This window comes from Hypanus sabinus, chromosome 6 (assembly GCF_030144855.1).
Source record: "Hypanus sabinus isolate sHypSab1 chromosome 6, sHypSab1.hap1, whole genome shotgun sequence".
Lineage (NCBI taxonomy): Eukaryota > Metazoa > Chordata > Chondrichthyes > Myliobatiformes > Dasyatidae > Hypanus > Hypanus sabinus.
Genome location: NC_082711.1, coordinates 45016587 through 45037506, shown reverse-complemented (window position 1 = coordinate 45037506; position 20920 = coordinate 45016587). Strand labels below are relative to the sequence as shown.

At 41.5% G+C, this 20920-nt stretch overlaps 1 protein-coding gene across 1 annotated transcript in view; it reads left to right on the top strand.

The window, feature by feature from the left end:
• LOC132395141 (alpha-2,8-sialyltransferase 8F-like) overlaps window positions 1–20920 on the top strand; it is a 150385-nt gene that overhangs the window by 106541 nt on the left and 22924 nt on the right. Inside the window, exons 7-8 of the mRNA XM_059971441.1 lie at window positions 3877–4336; window positions 5508–5577. Coding sequence (XP_059827424.1) covers window positions 3877–4336; window positions 5508–5577 — 530 coding nt within the window. The remainder of the gene's footprint in view (window positions 1–3876; window positions 4337–5507; window positions 5578–20920) is intronic.

The following is a 20920-nucleotide window of genomic DNA, read 5'->3' as shown; positions in this document are numbered from 1 at the left end:
GCTGAAGCACTTGGTGATCGACGCATAATTCTGTGAGCGCAATTGAGTAATGGAGGACTGTCTGGGAATACAGAAGGGAACACATCCTTTAAAAGTTGAGCAAAGTACTTCGAGGGGTCCCCTTGTTCAATACCTTCCAGGAGACCAAGTATGCTTAGGTTCTGTCTTCTGGACCGATTCTCAAAGTCGACACTCTTGGCTTTAAGTGTTTCCACCTGTTTAATCGTCGAAAGTAAGTTCTGCTCCAATTTTTCAATTATCAAATCTCGCTTCCAAGCGTCTCCTTGCAGAGTTGCGATTAGAACTTGCTGCTGGTTAACTACTGAGTCCGTCTTACCCATATAATCTTGAAAAGCCTTTATATCTTGTTTAAAAATTTGTCGTTGTTCTTCAAATTTTTGATTTAAAACCTCCAATAACATTTCATAAGTCAATTCAGTGCCCTTATGATCAGTCGTCTTCCTCTTCCCGTTACTGTTAGGATCCTTCCTGTATTCTCGCCCTTTAGATCTAAGAGCCATTTCTGTATTCCTTTCTTCAAAAATTCATAATAAACTCTTAAAGATAAGTCCAAAAAAGTAACAAGAATCCTTTGGTGTAGGTAAAAATAAGTTAAATAAGGGTGATCATGGGTTAAAAAAAGTAAAGGTTATGGAGCGAATCTGAAACAGTGCTCACTCCATGAGTGTCTCCTGCTGACCTCCGGAGGCAAACTACCATCCGAGTTTCTTTCCGGCATCCACAAAATCACCTGTCTGAACCCCTGACTATAGAGTCCCCTATCACTACTGCTTTCCTCTTCCTTTCCCTAGCCTTCTGAGCCACAGGGCCAGACTGTGCCAGAGAAATGGCCACTGTCACTTCCCCCAGGTAGGCTGTCCCCCCCCCCCCCCCCAGCAGTACTCAAACAGGAGTTCTTATTGTCAAGGGGTACAGCCACAGGGATACTTTCTAGTACCTGACTCTTCCCCTTCCCTCTCCTGACTGTGACCCATTTCTCTGTCCCCCGTGCCCCCGGAGGGACCACCTGTCTGTAACTCCTCTCCATCACCTCCTCACTCTCCCTGACCAGATGAAGGTCATCAAGCTCCAGCTCCAGTTCCCCAACACTGTCCCTTAGGAGTTGCATCTCGATGCATCTGGTAATAATAAATTAATAACCTAATAAATAAATAACCTAATAATAACCTAATTAATTAATAATAAATTTTTCAATTTGTCAACTCTTATACCTCATACCTTTGCTATTTCCTTATCTCAGATTCGAGACCCTTAGTTTCTGTTTCTAATGTTTCAAATTTTAATCTTAATAAAGAATTCTATCATCAGATTTCTCTTCCATAAAATACCACACACACCAAGATTGTTAATTATTCGGTTCTGATTGCACATAACCTAAACTGGATAGAATGTTCTAGGTTGCAGCGAGGTTGACACGGCCACTGCCTCCAGTTTTCAGAGCTTCTGTGTGCGGCACCTGCACTGAGAGCTGTGAGCTGACATCAGTCAGCGGTGGCTGGAGGGCCATGCTGTGCTGGAGCTGAGCTGCTTGCAGACCGAGAGCAGGCGGCTTCGGCTGGACACGCATCCCAGCCTCAGCTTGCACACTGTTCAGGCCAAGTGCGGCAGCACCGGCTCCCCCTCTGTTCCCCTGCACCAGGAGACGCAGCCGTTCACCGGCTACAGGCTCTGTAAGGCACTCCTGAGACCACACTTACTGTGTGCAGTTTTGGGCTCCTTATTTTAGGAAAGTTTCACGAGAGTGATTCGAGGAATGAAAGGGTTACTGTATGCGGAACGTCTGGTTGCTGTTGGGCTGTATTCCCTGGAGTTCATGAGAATGAGGGGGGATCTCGTAGAAACATTCTGAATGTTAAAAGGCCTGGACAGATTAGATACGGCAAAGTTATTTCCCCATGGTACAGGAGTGTAGGACTAGAAGACACAACTTCGGGATTGAAGGATGTCCATTTAGAACAGAGATGCGGAGAAATTACTTTAGTCTGAGAGTGGTAAATCTGGAATTTGTTGCCAAGAGCGGCTGTGGAGGCCAAGTCATTGGGTGTATTTCAGGCAGAGATAGATAGGTTATTGATTAGCCAGGACATCAAAGGGTATAGGGAGAAGGCAGGGGAGTGGAGATGGCTGGAAGAATTGGATCAGCCCATGATGGAATGAATTGTGGGCACAAGCAGGTGTGTGATGGGTGGACAAACATGAGAAAATCTGCAGATGCTGAAAATCCACACAACGCACACAAAATGCTGGAAGAAAAAGAGTAAACAGTCGATGTTTCAGGCTGAGGTCCTTTATCAGGATTGTAAAAAAGATGGGAAATCAGAGTTATAAAGTGAGGGGAGGGGAGGAAGAAATACAAGGTGGTAGGTGATAGGTGAAACCTGACATATTACCGGAAGTTCTAGAAGTCGATGTTTATTCAATCAAGTTAGAGGCTATACAGCATGTCAGTCGTTGGCCTCCTCCACTGCTGCGATGAGGCCACACTCAGATTGGAGGAATAACACCGTATATTCCATCTAGGTTGTCTTTAACCTGATGGCATGAGCATCAATTTCTGAACTTCTGGTGGTTGCGGGGGAGTTGTAGGAGCTGTAGGCAGGTTGTGAAGGTGGGGGAGATTAGAGGGGTAGTAAAGAGGGCAGAGAGATCGGAGAAAACAAAAGATGGGGATGGGGTTACTGGAGGTTAGAAAAATTGTTTTTCATGCTTTCAACAGAGCAACAAGACAGAATATGCGATGGTGATTTTCCAGTTTGCTTCTGCCCTCAATGTGGTATTTATGGACATCAGTGTGGGAATGGAAAGTGGAGTTAATATGGCTGGCAACACGACTTTGATCTCTAGGGAGTGTGTAGAGCACAAGATTCACAGCCAGAGGCTTTAATACAGAACGTGACATGAATCAGAGACTAATGTGAAAACCAGAGCTTTTGGAAATTTTACTCACCACAGATGTCCAGACAGGATATAATGCCTCTGAAACACCAGCACTCACTGATGTGCCTATGATCCTTGACCTCTCTGAATAGCTAGTTATTGCCAGATCACCACCTCCACTAATGGAGTACTACCAGAGGGGTGACCATTGAAGGAATATATCTCCAGCTGCTTGCAGGAAGCAACACCCACTGTTAGAAAAGTAACAATGCAGTGCAATATACTCATCAGTTTATCCAACACCTGAAGTCACATGCAAAGCTCCATTTTGTGGCAATAAGGGCAGAAATGGGCCTTGCATGAATAGTGAAGACATTAAACTTGGGTTGTTTTCTCTGGCGTGGCAAAGGCTGAGGAGAGATTATTAAAATTATAAATGACATAGATAAAGTGGACAGCTGGTATCATTTTCCTGAGGTCAAAATGTCTAATATTAGCAATCATGCATTTTAGCCGAGAGTGAATAGTTTAAAGGAGTTGTGTGGGGCAAATCTTTTTCAAAGAGACTGGAGTGTGCCTGGAGTACATTGCTAGGGGTGGTCAATGGAGACAAATATGATTGAGGTATTTAAGAGGGTACTTGATAGTCACTTGAATGTATATAGAATGGAGGGATATGGACATTGTGTAGGCAGAACCGATTAGCGTAGTTAGGCATTTTATTACTAGAATAATGTGTTTAGCACATCATGGGCCAAAATGCATGTTCCTGTGATATTCTGTGTATTACATATCATGATTACGTATCTGGTAAATAGCATGTAGAATTGTAGTTTTGAATGTGAGTTCATCTGCATATGATTGATAATTTGACTGTACTTACAGGTTCTCCTGATCACTTACAAAAAATATTTTGAGAGATTGATCATTTCCTTGAACTTCAGGGCCTTAATGTAAACTGTATTATTTAAATTACAGGTTTAAAAATCTTAATTTAAGAAGAAAACCATTTATGGACCATATATCTGCATATGAAGATGCATTTATTCTATTGCCTGCATTTTCTCATTCATTCTGTACTTCAATTTCATTTAAAGTTTTATACACTCTGCAAGATTTTGGAATGAAACACCAGGCGGTGTTTTTAAATCCTTCATATATGAATTCCATCAGTAAATTCTGGAAAGGTGAAAATTTAAATGAGTATATTCTTTCTAGTGGTTTGATAATAATAAGTGCAGCAATAGACATGTGTGAGGAAGTTTGGTTGTATGGATTTTGGCCCTTCACCAAGGACATGAATGGAAACAAATTCTTCCATCATTACTACGACAACCACTTGCCATCAAAAGCTCACAAAATGCCTGCTGAGTTCTACAAACTAATGCAGCTTCACGCGAAAGGCATTGTGAAGCTGCACGCTGGTAGCTGTGAAAATGTAAGAAATTGATAAACTTGAAACAAAAACTCTTATTTTGTGATGGAGAAGCAAAAAACTTACCACCTATTATTGATGCAACATAGAAAATATTCTATCTGGATGAATAACAGCTCTGCATGTGACTGTAAAAAACTACTGAGAGTTTTGGATGTAGCTTAGCACATCATGGAATCCAGCCTTCTCTGTGGTAATTCTGTCAATATTTTGTGTGGAAAGAGGACTTTCGACCCAATGAGTTCAGACCATTCCACTTTACATTAATCCTATGTTTTATTTTCCCTAAATTCTCTTTAAACGCCTTCCCCTTACCAACAACTCACACTAGGGGCAATTTACAATGGCCAGTTAACCTACTATCCCACACATCATCTGAAATGTTGGGGGGACCTATGTGGGAGCACCCAGAAGATACCCACATGATCACGGAGAACTTGGAAACTCTAGTAACCAAGCATCCAAGATCAGGAATGAATCTGGTTGCTGGCACTATGAGTTAGACAGTCAACTAGCAGAGCCACGGTGATAGGGTATAAATGTGTTTTTTTCATTTATAGTTTTATCTCTCTTCAGATAATATAATAAATTATTACTACTGATGACACTTTATGATACTGCATACAATGTTAACTGAAGTGTAACACCCTGGTTAAGATTTTACTGCTAATGTAGGTTTTTGTAATGTTGCAACAGTTTTCTGTAGAAGCAGTGTGTTCTGCTGGTAGTGTTTGGGTTATCATTAAGGGGTTGTGATGATCATGTATCCAATCATGATGGTGGAATTGGGAGAAGGTTCTAGAGAATGCTGGGCAAAGATGTTTTCTGATGGACACTGGGGTGGGTGAGGTCTTTTTGGCGAGAGATGGAGAGAGAAGCTCGAGAGAACCAGCCGTAGGATTCATTCCAATGAAAATCATGATTCAATGGATTCTGAGAGGGGAAATCCTACCGGTGATCGGTGACTAGGAGTTGGCGCCGTGAGTACATCAGACACTTCAGCTTTTGGAAGGTTTGAGCTCCAACTTGTGCACTTTTGACTTTTAATTATGTTGCGGGCCTTTTGGTTTTTCTCTTTCTCTTCTTTCATCTTAAATAACTGTATTTTGTATGCAAGAGAGACAGATACATGATAAGATTGACTAGATTTAAGTATTCAATTACTTATATTCAGATTTGGAATAAAGTTATTTTGATCTTGAACACTCAAGTTGTAAGGAATGGTGAATGTAACACATTTACAGGTAAGAAAATGTACATTGATTAATGGCTTTGGTAAAGCTTTGCTAAATACAAATAATGAATTGAAAGCGCTTTGACTTCTTCATTTTATATCTTTTCCAAAATGATATAATTTTAAGACTTTAATATTACCCAAACAATGCACACAATTATGGAATTGCAAAATGTTTTTAACATGGAAAGAGACATTCAACACATACTGGCTCCATATATGAACAATCCAGTTAGACTCCACATCCCTATAGCCCTGAAAATTATTTCAGATACTCATCCAACTTCTTTCTGAATGTTCTAATAGAATCTTCCACTCCAACTCCCCTGGTCATGAAAACAAATTGTATCACTATTGATTCTTTTGTCTTTCAGCCTCAATCTATGTCCTGTAGTTCCTGATCATTCTGATGCTAATACCAGGTTCTCTCAATCTATTTTCCATGAACTTGTAATGACTTCAAGTCCCTCTTCATAGGATCACCTTGCAGCCATCAGTCTTCCAAAGAGAACAAACCCAATTTCCTGGCTACCCGTAAAACTAACACCTCTCATCCTTGCAATCATAACTTAAGAATATAGGAAATTCTGCTATTTCTCTATACATTTTGAAATTGAGTGCGCCTGACTAGACCGTAAGACAGGACCATAAATTAGGTCATTTGGCCTATCCAGTCTGCTCTACCATTCAGTCATGGCTGATCCTTTATTTTTCTCTTCCTCAACCCTATTTCCCGGCCACCTCCCTGTAACCTTTGATGCCATGTCCAGTCAAGAACCTATCAAACTCTGCTTTAAATACACCCAATGACCTGGCCTGCACAGCTGCATGTGGCAACAAATTCCACAAATTTATCACCCTCTGGGTAAAGGAATTTCTCTGCATCTCTATTTTGAAAGGACATCCCTCTATCCTGAAGTTATGCCATCTTGTCCTAGACTCTCCCACAATGGGAAACATCATTTTCCCACATCTATTCTGTTTAGGTCTCACCATTTGGAAGGTTTCAATGGGATACCCCCTCATCCTTCTAAATTCCTGCGAGTACAGACCCAGAGCCATCAAATATTCCTCATATTATAACCCTTTCGTTCCTGGATTTATCCTTGTGAACCTCCTCTGGACATCTCCAATACCTGCATAGCTTTTCTAAGTCCAAAACTGTTCACAATACTCAAAGTGAGGCCTCACCAGTGCCTTATAAACCCTCAGAATCTAGACCTCTTGAAATGAATGCTAACATTGCATTTGCCTTCCTCACCACCAACTTAGTCTGCAAGTCATCCTTTAGGGTGTTCTGCACAAGTACTCCCAAGTCCCTTTGCATCTCAGATTTTTGGATTTTTTCCCTGTTTGGAAAGTAGTCTGCACATTTAATTCTACCAAAGTGCATGACCATGTGTTTTCCAACATTATATTTCATTTGCCACTTTCTTGCCTATTTTCCTAATCTGTCTATGTCCATCTGCATCCTACCTGTTTCCTCAACACTACCCATTCTTCCACCAATCCTTGTATCAAAAACAGACTTGGCAACAAAGCTACCTATTTCATTAAATAAATCATTTATATACAACATAAAAAGAAGTGGCTCCAACACTGACCCCTGCAGAACACCACTAGATACTGGCAGCCAACCAGACAAGATTCCTTTTATTCACAGTCACTACCTCCTTCCAATCAACCAGTTCTCCAACCAAGTTAGTAGCTTTCCTCTAATACCATGGGCTCTTAACTTGGTTAGCAGCTTCATGAGTAACACCTTGTCAAAGGCCTTCTGAAATTGCAAATATACAACATCAACTGAATTCCCTTTATCTCTCCTACTTGTAATCTCAAAGAATTCCATTAGCTTTATCAAGCAGGATTTTCCCTGAAGGAAACCATGCTGACTTTGTCCTATCTTGTCCCATGTCATCAAGTACTTCATAACCTCATCCTTAACAATTGACCCCAACATCTTCCCGACTCCTGAGGTCAGGCTAACTGGTCTATAATTTCCTTTCTGCTGCCTTCCTCCTTTCTTAAAGAGTGGAGTGACATTTGCTATTTTGCATTCCTCTGGCACCATGCCAGAGCTCAAAGGTTTTTGAAAGGCCATTGTTCATGTGACCACAATGTCTAATGTTACCTCTTTCAGAACCCTAGGGTGCAGTTTATTTGGTCCAGATGACTTATGTTCCTTTAGGTCCTTCAGCTTTTTGAGCACCTTTTCCCCTTGTAATAGTCACTGCACCCACTTCTCTTCCTTAACACACTACAACATCTGACGCACTGCTCGTGTCTTCCACAGTGAGACTGATGCAAATACTCATTTGGTTCATCTGCCCCATCTCCTTGTCCCCTGTTATTATTTCTCCTGCCTCATTTTCTAATGGTCCTATATCCACTCTGATCTCTTTTTTTTATATACTCGAAAAAGCTTTTATTATCCACTCTAATATTATCTGCTAGCTTGCTTTAAAATTTCATCTTTTCCCTTCTAATGATTCTTTTAGTTGCTCTCTGTAGGATTTTAAAAACTTCCCAATCCTCTATCCTCCCACTAGGTTTTGCATTGTTGTATGCCCTTTCTTTTGCTTTTACATTGGCTTTGACTTCCCTTGTCAGCCATGATTGTACTATTTTGCCATTTGAGTATTTCTTCATTTTTGGAATACATATGCAACCTGCACCATCCTCATTTTCCACAGAAACACACACCATTGCTCAAACCTTCACTGAAATATTGCTACATCAGACTACTTTCTCCCCATCAAATTTCAAGTTGAACTCAATCATATTTTGATTGCTGGTTCCTCAGGGTTCTTTTACCTTAAGCTTCCTAATCACCTCTGGTTCATTACATAACACCTAATCCAGTATCGCTGATCCCCTAATAGGCTCAATGACAAACTGTTCTAAAAAGCTACCTCTTAGGCATTCAACAAACTCACTCTCTTGAGATCCATTACCAACCTGATTTTCCCAGCCGAACTGCATGTTAAAATCTCCCATGACTATCATAACATTATCCCTTTGACATGTCTTCTCTACTTCCTGTTGTACTCTGTGGTCTACCTCCCAGCCACTGTTGAGAGGCCTGTATATAACTGCCATCAGGGTCCTTTTACCCTTGCAGTTTCTTTACTCAAACCACAAGGATTCAACATCTTCCAATCCTATGTCACATCTTTCTACACATTCGGTGCCATTCTTTACCAGCAGATCCACGCCATCCCCTCTGCCTACCGTCCTATCCCTCTGATACAACGTGTAACCTTGGACATTCAGCTCCCAACTACAACCATCCTTCAGCCATGATTCAGTGATGTCCACAACTAGAATCCTTAAATTATGCCAAGACTTTTGCACATCTTGCTTGCTAGCATTTTGTTGTTCATGCAGCAGAACACCTCAATTCCTCTTCAGTTCAATCATTTGCAATCACTTTCCATTTAGATAGATATCTGCTTTTTGATTTCCCATGGATCACACCACACAACTTCCATACTTTCTCACATTAAATTCCATTCATCAGTCTTTTGCCCACTCGCTCAATATACACATCTATATCCATTGCACAGTCAGAGTAGTGTAGTCATAGAACACAGAAAAGATTTCTGTGTCACTTCACTTGTCCATATCGAACAAATTGCCTACCTGAGCTAGTCCCAGTTGCCTCTGTTCAACCCATCTCCTCTTAACCTTTCTTGTCCACTACCTCTTGAGATGTCTTAAATGATGCCATTTGCCTGCCTCTACCATATCTTGTGGTAGGTCATTCTATATGTCCACTACCTTTTCTGTGCCCCTCACCTTAAATCTATGCCCTTGATTTAAAATTCCCTGATGCTGGGAAAAAGATTGTGACCTTTCACCTTATCTATGTCATTAGAAACATAGAAAACCTACAGCACAATACAGGCCCTTCAGCCCACAAGGTTGTGTCGAACAAGTCCCTACCATAGAAATTACTAGTCTTACCTATAGCCCTCTATTTTGCTAAGCTCCATGTACCTATGCAAAAGTCTCTTAAAAGACCCTTTCATATCCACCTCCACCACCTTTGCTGGCAACTCATTCCACACACTCACCACTCGGAGTAAAAAACTTACCCCTGACATCTCCTCTGTACCTACTCCCCAGCACCTTAAAACTGTGTCCTCTTTTGGCAACCATTTCAGCCCTGGGAAGAAGCCTCTGAATATCCACAAAATCAATGCCTCTCAACATCTTATACACCTCTATCAGGTCACTTCTCGCCCTCTGTTGCTCCAAGGAGAAAAGGCCGAGTTCACTCAACCTATCTTCATAAGAGATGCTCCCCGGCAAAATCCTTGTAAATCTCCTCTGCACCCTTTCTATGGCTTCTACATCCTTCCTGTAGTGAGGCGACCAAAACTGAGCACAGTACTCCAAGTCTGGGCCCGAAATGTTGATTGCTCATTTCAACAGATGCTGCCCGACCTGCTGAGTTCATCCAGCTTGTTTGTTTGTGTTGATTTGACTACAGCATCTGCAGTATACTTTGTGTTTACTCCAAGTGGTGTCTGACCATGGTCCTGTATAGCTGCAACATTACCTCTTGGCTCTTAAATTCAATCCCACGATTGATGAAGGTCAATACATTGTACGCCTTCTTAACCATTGAATCAAACAGCACAACTGCTTCGAGCATCCAGTGGACTCAGACCCCAAGACCCCTCTGATCCTCCACACTGCCAAGAGTCTTACAATTAATACTATATTCTGCCATCATATTTGACCTACCAAAATGAACCACTTCACACTTATCTGGGTTGAACTCCATCTGCCACTTCTCAGCCCAGTTTTGCATCCTATCAATGTCCCGCTGCAACCTCTGACAGCCCTCAACACTATTCACAACACACCCAACCTTAGTGTCATTAGCAAACTTACTAACCCATCCCTCCACTTTCTCATCCAGGTCAATTAAAAAATCACAAATAGTAAGGGTCCCAGAACAGATCACTGAGGTGCTCCACTGGTGACCGACCTCCATGAAGAATCTGACCCATCTACTACCACTCTGCCTCCTGCGGGCAAGCCAGTTTTCGATCCACAACACAATGACCCCTTGGTTCCCGTGCCTCCTTAAGGAGGTTTCTCAAAAAGCCTTGCATGGGGAACCTTATCAAATGCCTTGCTAAAATCCATATACACTACATCTACTGCTCTTCCTTCATCAATATGTTTAGTCACAACCTCAAAAAAATTCAATCAGGCTCATAAGGCACAACCTGCCCTTGACAAATTGTCATAAGGTGGGCTTTGAGAGCGGACCCAAATGCAAGACACAGACTCTGAAGTACTAGGGACAGGACTAGGTGTGTTTAGAAAGCAAGGGAATTGGGGAAGAAACAACACTGGACAAGACACAGGCCCTGCACGAGACTAGGACACAGGGCCTGGAATAAGATTTGACTGGGAAAGTGGAACCTGGACAGGGAACTTGGAACCTGGACAAGGACTCTGAGCCAGAGACTGGACAGGGAGCTGGAATCTGGGTCTTGACTCAGGGTTGGACTCCAGATCTAGGCAAGGACAAGACATGGCAAGGCAACAGGACTGGATGTGGGGGCAGGACACAGAATTCCTGGGCTGGATGTGGGACTCTTGGGCTGGATGAGGACATGAAGCTCAAACCTGGACAAGGGAGTCTGGAACACAGAACCTTGGTCTTGGGAGACGGGAACGCGGAACACAGAGCCTTGGGAGTCGGGAATGGGGAACACAGAGCCTTGGTCTTGGGAGACGGGAACGTGGAACACAGAGCCCTGACCCCTCTTTGGGAACAGGATGTAGGGCCGGGACTCATACACAGAAAGCTGAACATGACAAAACAGTTCAAAACACTAGTTAGCGGCAAACGGCTGGACCTACTTAGCAAAGATGAGGACACAAAGATACAGTTCCAAACAACAAAAGATGGTTCCTTATCTGGACACAGCAAGGCTCCGGTCTTGCTCTGGCAGTAAAACTTGATGGCAAGGCTCTAGCCAAGGGCTACAGAAAGAAGGGGAAGGGAAGGGAACAATCCAGCCTCAGGATATCAGCAAAGGCAGCCTGGCTTACCCAACAGAGGCAAGGACAGGAAGGGACAGATGCAACCGCAGGGTAACAGCAAAGATGGCCTGACTTACCCCACTGAGGTGAGGATGGGATACTGACAAGACAAACCAGCCCCCACACTCAAACCCAAGGCCACTTATATTCCATCCCCAATATGAGAATCAGGTGCCTGTGAGTAAGCCCAACTGAAACAAGGGACAGCCAGAAGACTCGGAGTCCACACTTCATGGACCAGACCATGACACAAAGCTGTGCTGACTATTCCTAATCATACTATACCTCTCCAATTGTTCATAAATCCTGCCTCTCAGAATCTTCTCCATCAACTTAGCAACCACTGAGGTAAGGCTCACTGGTCTATAATTTCCTGGTCTATCTCTGCTCCTTTTCTTGAATAAAGGAACAACATTCGCAACCCTCCAATCCTCTGGAATCTCTCCCATCCCTATTGATTGATATCCCTCATTACTTTTAAAAACATCTCTGAATTACCTCTCAGACTCCTACACTCTATAGTGATACGAAACCCCGTAACTGGGTCACTTACCAGCAAAGATAGAGAGGTCCGTTGAAGTCTGATGGTACTATTTTTAAAAGTATTTATTGATAAAGGGGCACAAAAATAAGATTAATGCAAACATACAGATAATATAAGTCGTCAATAATAAATCTAAAGCGCGGGTATGATAATAACCAATAAGTAATAGCTCTATCATTGTCTAGGGGATAATGTATTGTCCGATGGAAATATAACAGTCACTGTTAGTTCGTTCAAGCTGCAGCGTTTTTAGGTTTAAGAGCGAGGCGGTTTAAACTTGCCCAGGTCTTTTATGATGCCAATCCGTTGAGTCAGGGGAGTGGGTTTCTCCGTTGTTAGCTAAAAGCCATTTTCTGTGGTTCCAGCCACCAGTTCCAGCAACAGAACTGAACGCACGTGGCCTCCTTCAGATGACTTCCTGCTATTACGTGGTCACTTAACGTTTCTTCTGGTACGTCTGAGGGGCTGTTCCTACAGACCCTCTTTTATCCTGACTCACAGGGTCGTAGATGTCAATCAGGTTGGGGGTGTGCAATCTCTCCCTCAACCAGCCCACTTTGCCTGAGGGTGTTCACGTAGCATAGTCTCCAATCCACAACTTTGTCTTCCAGAGACAATGGCTATGTCCCATAGCTTTACATCGCCAGGGAATGAGACATTCTGCACATCTCTGTCTCATTTCCTGGGCCCCTTGACCCAACCCAACAGTGATCTTGTGATTCTCACAAAGGATTGGGCTACCCCGCACCCTTCGGCCCTTCAGAGCTGTGGTACATTCATAACAATAGACAAAGAAGCCACATCCAATACTGCCTCTATTGAAACTGAAGCTCTTCCTTGTGAATCTTTGCTGTATGCTTTCCAGCATTCTCTCATCAGTGAGGGAGAGAGAGGTCACTCCTGCTACAGTGAGAATGGAGATGAGGAACTGACATTAACAATGTTATAATCTTCCATGTCTCTTCTCCAAGCCATTACCCCACCCATCTCGAGGACCAAGAGGCTTTCACACTCCATTTAAGACAAATTTACAGCACTAAATCAGACTTAGAAACTAATGCTGCTTCATTTCTTCTGTTGACTCCTGATGAAGGGTTTCAGCCCGAAACATCGTCACTACCATAGATGCTGTCTGGCCTGCTGAGTTCTGCCAGCATTTTGCATTTATATTCATTTCTTCCTCATCACCTTTGCCTCCTTGTTAAATATAGTCCCATACTGAATATGACTATAATACAATGGATGCAGTGGGCATTCACTAGGATTTTGTTCAAGATAGAGCATTTAAGCTAAATGGAGATTGCTGAAGGCAGAGGAGCAACATGTTAGAAGTACATAAAAATACTGAGAGGCATAGAAAAGACAGATAGAGTCTTTTTCCCAGCGTAAAAAATATCAAATTCCAGAGGGCACAGCATTACTCTGAGAAAAGGAATGTTTAAGAGAGATTTACAAGGTAAGATTTTATACACAGAGAATGGTAGATAAGGTGATGGAAGCACTAATGATAGCAATGTTTGAGGCAATTGTACACCTGAGCAGACAGAGAATGGAGAGACATAGATGGTATGCAGGAAAATGGGAACATTTTAAATTTGCATCATAAATTATGCAGACATTGTGCACCGAAGGGTCTGTCCCTACACTGGACTGTTCCACCTTCTTTCTTAATAGAGACAAAGAAGATCAGGGTCATGTGAAGCTGTGGGTGCAGGTGGTGGATGGTCGAATGAACCGCTGGTGCATATCACAAACAGGCCCGTCAGCACATCTAGCCCATGTGGAAAATCAATGAAACTGTCTACTCCCAAGGTCTTGCATAGGACACTAGCTCTTGATATCCCTGCTATCCAGGTACCTATTCAAATATTTAAGTCAAGCATGCATGGACCACTTATGCTGACAGCTCATTCCACACTCTCATGACCTTCTGAGTAAAGAACTTTACCCCCAGGTTCCCATTAAACTTCTCACCTTTCACCCTTAAGCTATGAGTTCGAGCTGTAGTCCCACCCAATCTCAGTGGCAAAAGCCTGCTTGCATTCATCCTGTCCATAACCCTCATAATTTTGCATGCCTCTATCAAATCTCCTCTCAATCTTCTAAAGAATACAATGCCAACATATTCCATCTTTCCTATAACTCAGATCCTCCAGACCCCCAAAATCCTTGTAAATTTTCTCTGTAATCTTTCAACCTTGTTTATATCTTTTCTGTAAGTAATGAACAAAACTACACATGATACTCAAAATTAGGCTTCACCAAGTTCTAATACAACTTAAAAATAACATCTCAACTTCTGTACTCAATTCATTTATTTATGAAGGTCAATGTGCCAAAAGCTTTCTTTATGACCCTTTCTACCTATGATGCCACTTTCAATGAATTATGAACTTGTATTCCCAGATTCTTTTGTTCTACCATATTCCTCAGTGCCCTACCATGTAAGGCCTACCCTGGTTAGTCCTACTTAAGTGGAAAACCTTGCACTTGTCTGCATTAAATTCCATCTTTCATTTTTCCACCCATTTTTCTTGCTGGTCCAGATCTCTCTGCAAGTCATGATAGCCTTCCTCGCTGTCCACTACACTCCCAATCTTTAAGTCATCCGCAAATTTGCTGATGTAGTTAACCACATTATCATCCAGATCATTGATATAGATGACACATAACAAAAGACCCAGCACCATTCCCTGCGGCACTCCACTAGTTACAGGCCTCCAGTCAAAGAGGCAACTCTCTACGACTACTCATTGGCTCTCCCACAAAGCCAACGTCTAATCCACTTTACTACCTCATCCTGAATATCAAGCAACTGAACCTTCTTGACCAGCCTTCCATCCGGGACCTTGTCAAATGCCTTCCTAAGGCATTAAGACCATAAGACATAGGAGCAGAATTAGGTCATTCCATCATGGTTGATCCTGGATCCCACTTAATCCCATACACCTGCCTTCTCGCTGTATCTTTTGATGTCTTGACCGATCAAAAAACTATCAACTTCTGCCTTAAATATACCCACAGACTTGGCCTACATCGCAATCTGTGGCAGAGCATTCCAAAGATTCACCACTTTCTGGCTAAAAAAATTCTGATCTACCTCCATTTCCAATTTTCAGGCTGCGCCCTCTAGTTCTGGATACCCCACCACAGGACTCACATTTGTGAACCTCCTCTAGACTACCTCCAATGACGACACATCCTTTCTGAGATATGGGGGCCTAAAACTGTTGACAATACTCTGAAGTGCAGCCTGACTTGTGTCTTGCAAAGTTTCAAAATTATCTCCTTGTTTTTATATTCTATTCCCCTTGAAATAAATGCCAACATTGCATTTGCCTTCTTTATCACAGACTCAACCTGTAAATTAACCTTCTGGGAGTCTTGCACATGGACTCCTAAGTCCTCTGCACCTTTGACGTTTAAACCATTTAGATAATAGCCCGCACTGTTGTTCCTTTTACCAAAATGCATTATCATATATTTCCCAATACTGTATTCCATCTGCAATTTTTTAGCCCATTCTTTCAATTTGTCTAAATCCTGCTGCAATTGCATTGCTTCCTCAGCATTACCTACACCTCCACCTATCTTTGATTCTTCAGCAAACTTTGCCACACAGCAATCAATTCCATTATCCAATTCATTGACAAACAATGTGAAAAGAAGTGGTCCCAATGCTGACTGCTCAGGAACACCACTACACAATGGTAACCAAGCAGAGACTGGTAGACTATTATTTAGATGAGAAGGGGGCAGAGAAGGCCCCCTTTATTCCCACTCACTGCCTCCTACCTGTTAGCCATTCCTCTATCCATGTCACTATCTTTCGGAAATGCCAAAATATGTTTTCTTTTTAAGCAGTCTCATGTGTGGCAACTTATTAAATGCCTTCTGAAAATCCAAGTAAATGACATCCATTACCTCTCCTTTGTCCATCCTGATCTTGTTATCTCCTTGAAGAACTCTAACTGATTTGTCAAGTAAGATTTCCCTTTACAGAAACCATGCTGACTTTGAGTTATTTTATCATTAGTCTCCAAGTACCCCGTTACCTCATCCGTAGTAGTAGACCAACAATCTCCCACCACTGAAGTTCAGTGAACTGATTATAATTTCCTTTCTTTTGACTTTCCCCCTTCTTAAAGAGTGGGGTAACATTTGCAGTCTTCCAGTCCTCTACGGCCATGTCAGAATCAAATGATTCTTGAAAGATTATGACCAACGCATCCATAATCTTTTCAGCAACCTCTCTCAGGACTTCCTGTTGTAGTCCATCTGGTCCAGGTGACTTATCCACCTTCAGATCTTTCAGTCTGCTGAGCACTCTTCCCTTTTTAATAGCAATGGCAGACACTCCTGCTCCCTGACTCTCAACGACCTCTGGCCCACTGCTAGTGTCTTCCACAGTGAAGACTGATGTGAAGTACTTATTAAGTTCATCTGCTTTTTCTTTGTCCCCCTTTACTACCTCACCAGCATCATTTTCCAGTAGTCCAATATTAACTCTCACTTCCCTTTTAATCTTTATTTTAGTATCCTGCTTTATATTATTGGCTAGTTTGCCCTCATATTTCAACTTTTCCCTTCCTATAACTTTTTTTGTTGCCTTCTGTTGGATTTTAAAAGTTTCCCAATCGTCCAACTTCCCATTCACATTTTCTTCCTTGTATGTCCTTTCCTGTGCTTTTATCCCTGTTCTAACATGGCTGCCCAGGCTTTCCATTTGAGAACTTCTTCTTTGGGACATATCTATCCTGTGCCTTGTGAACTATTCCCAGAAACTTCAACAATCACTGCTCTGCCATCATTCCTGTGAGTATCCTCCTTCAACCCACCTGGGCAAACTCCTCTCTCATGTCACTGTAATTCCCTTTATCCTATTGTGATACCAATACATGTGACTTATGCTTCTCCCTCTCAATTTGGAGTATGAATTCAATCATATTATCATCACTGCCTCCTAAAGGTTACTTTACATTAAGCTCCCTAATAAGATCTCAGTTATTACATGCCCAATCTAAGTTAGCCTTTCCCCAAGTAGGCTCGGGGACAAGCTGCTCTAAAAGCCATCTTGTAGGCATTCAACAGATTTCCGCTCTTGAGATCTGACAACAGCTTGATTTTCTCAATCTCCATGCATATTGAACTCGCCAATTACAATTGTGACATTATCCTTATTACATGCTTTTTCCAGCACCCTTTGCAATCTCAACCCCACACCTTAGCTACTATTTGGAGGCCTATATATGATTCCCATAATGGTCTTTTTACCCTTGCCATCTCTTAACTAAGGATGTGATTCCTCAACAGAGCCACACCACCATCTATGCCTTCCTGCCTGTCCTTTTGATACAAGGTATATCCTTTGATGTTCAGCCTTCTTTCAGCCATGACTCAGTGATACCCACAACATCATATCAACCAATCTACAATCTACAAGTTCGTCCACCTTATTCCGAATGCTACATGTATTTATATACAGCATTTCATTCCTGCATTCTTCACTCTTTTGAATTTTGCTTCTGTGGTACATTTTAAGTCTTTGCTGTGTCTGCATTTGTACCCAATCATGAGCTTGTCCTTCCTTACATTCACATGAAACCCCCTTGTTTTTCTTGGCTGCATAAGTCTAGGGAAGACAACCTCTGACCTCACCAAACTCGTGAGATTGAGGTGCACAATTAAAAGATTATCCTTGTGATTCATAATTCGACTAAAGGGTTAGTAAAGAAAAGAACAAATAAAAAGAAGGTCCATTTTAATGAAACAACCTAATGTGTGCAAGTTGGAGCTCGTAGCTTCTCCGTCACCGATTCCTAAATTTGACCATTCTAATTGGATAGCATATATTTCTGCTCATCTCTTATCTTCAACAAGCAAACTGAAAACAAGCTGCCCTTACAGAACTGCCAAAATCAAATATGTTATTAATGCATACCGTGGGTTTCTAATAACAAAACATATTCTGGAAGAATAGAACTAGAACTTTTATTTACAACAGCAAACAGCCAGACCACGTTTTTGCCATACAAGTTTCTTGATCATTTTCTCATTTCTGCACATGCTTCGAACCCTGTCCAATCATGTTTTTACATGTGACACATGATATCACTACATCTTCCGTTCCTTAAAAAGAAAGCAATTAGCAACATTAACCAGAACAAAGACATAATTTCACATGTTTCTATCAGTATCTCTGGAGGTTTACGAACATGAGTAGACCTTCTAAGTGGTTCACACAGTTCTTGTGTTTCATTGTTATTATTTTCATGTTTTGTCTGGCTGCATCAGTTAACTGAAACTCTGAAGTTAGCTCTTTTTTAAGGCCTTTGCAATTTCTTCTTAACAGTGCTCCTTCTTCTGTTTGAACCATGTATGATCTGTGTTGTACTTCAAGTACTACAACTTTCTGTGTCGATGCGTTCATTTCCATTTGTAATGGAATACAAATCTTCTTTTCTTCATCTAATACATTCATTAACTGAGTGATCTATTTTTTATGCTGAGACTTCATCATTTCAATAAAACTTCTCAATTCCTTCACGTGCTTTCATTTCTTCAGTTGGATCCAGATTCTTGTCAATGTATTCTGAATCTGTGTCACTGTCCAAGACAAAGACTCTTTTCACCAAATTTGGTCTCTCACAGGCAGATAAACCCAGTCTTGACTGTGCATTCTTTGGCACCACCACAAATAAAAGCGTGTGCACCATATTTTTGTGTGATACCTTCGCCACACATGTTCCTTTAACTGGAATGTCTGCACCTGAATACCGAGTCACTTTTATATTTGTCTTATGTAACTGGTCTTGGCTTTAATGCATTAAAGTCAGATTCTGCAAGGACATTCACTTGTGCTCCAGTTTAAATAGTATATTGTTTTGATTCACTTACCATGGAATAGTCCTGTCATTTTTACTTTGTTTGTTTTCACAAAGCACATCTATATAGAACTCCTCATGTTCATTTTCAAGCACTACATTTACTTGCTTTATTTTCTTTCTAATTCTCAACAGCATGAAAAATGATTACTCTTACCACAGTCGTTGCACATTTTCCAATACACACGACACTCTTTTAGCTGGTGCTGCTGCCCACAGCGATCATAAAGTCATATTATTTCAGATGACATCTTGCTGTCTGTCGGTTTCATTGTCATTTCATTATTTTTTCTAATATGTTTGCACTTTACAGCATCTATGCAGCTCTCAATAAAAAGCTCTTTTGCCTGTGATATCACAGTTTCCGAAGCTTTGCACAGCCTCAAAGCTTTTTGCAGTTTGATGTCTTGTTCTCTTAACAGTCTTTCTCTCAGACCATTATCCAAAATTCACAAACAATTCCATCTTTAATGAGAGAGTACATGAGCTCTCCAAACTCACAAGTTTTACTGCAGTTTCTCAACTTTGTACAAATTGATCAATTGTTTGATCAGGTTTCTGCCGACATTTGAAAAACTTGCACTGTTCATACTTCACATTGCACTTTGGTATACAAAATATGTAAAATTATCCATTATTGCTTTTAAATTTAAATCATTTCCATCTTCAAAATTATACTGATTATATACCTCAATTGCATTGTCACCTATTATGTGGAGTAGAATTGCAGCTCTCGTTTCTTCCAATTTTTCATCTGCACCAATTTTGAAATATTTTTGAAATATATTTCAAAATGCTGTTTAAATCTTTTCCAGTTTTCAGCTATGTTTCCAGTCAGCTGAAGTGTCAATAGGGGTTGCAAAACTTCCATTTTAAAAACTGTTAGCACACCAAAACAGTTTGCGCACTTTTATTTGTCTTGATTCTCCGGTAGTAAACATATTATTCTTCCAGACCAACTCTGACATCATGTTGTTTTCTTTATATGTACTGTGGGTTTCGAATAACAAAACATATTCTGGAAGAATAGAACCAGAACTTTTATTTACAACAGCAAACAGCCAGGTCACGTTTTTACCATACAAGTTTCTTGATCATTATCTCATTTCTGCGCATGCTCTGAACCCTGTCCAATCACGTTCTTACATGAGACATGCGGTATCACCACAAAGTACATACAGCATAGCAGTAAAATATGAACCAAGATATTGCACATGTTACACCCATCATCTACTTGTAAACCTGCTGGCCCATCTTCAGCTCTATCATCCTGGTTCCCATCCCACTGCCTTACTAGTTTAAACCACTCCCAACAGCCTGAGTAAAGCTGCTCGACAGAATATTAGTCCTCCGTGGATTCAAATGTAACCCATCCCTCCTGTACTAGTCACACCTGCCCCAGAAGAGGTCCCAATGATCCAGAAATTTGAATCTGATCCTGCTCAAATTCTTCAGCCGGGCATTATCTGCCATCTTATTCTATTGCTATATTCACTGTCATGTGGTACTGTTGGCAATTCTGAAATTACTACCCTTGAGGTCCTACTTCTTAGCTTCCTTCCTAACTCCCTGTATTCTGTTTTCAGGACTTCCTCCCTTTCTCTATCAATGTCATTGGTATCAATATGTACCACAACTTCTGGCTGCTCACCCTCTTGTTTCACGATATTGTGGACATGTTCAGAAACATTGCAGACTACCATCTGGGATGCAACTACCATCCATGTTTCTTTTTTGTGTCCATGGAATCACTTATCTGTCCCCCTGACTACAGTGTCCCTTATTCCTGTTGCCATCCTCTTCAGTTCCCTACCCTTCTGAGCCACAGGGCCAGACTCAGTGCCAGAGGCATGGCC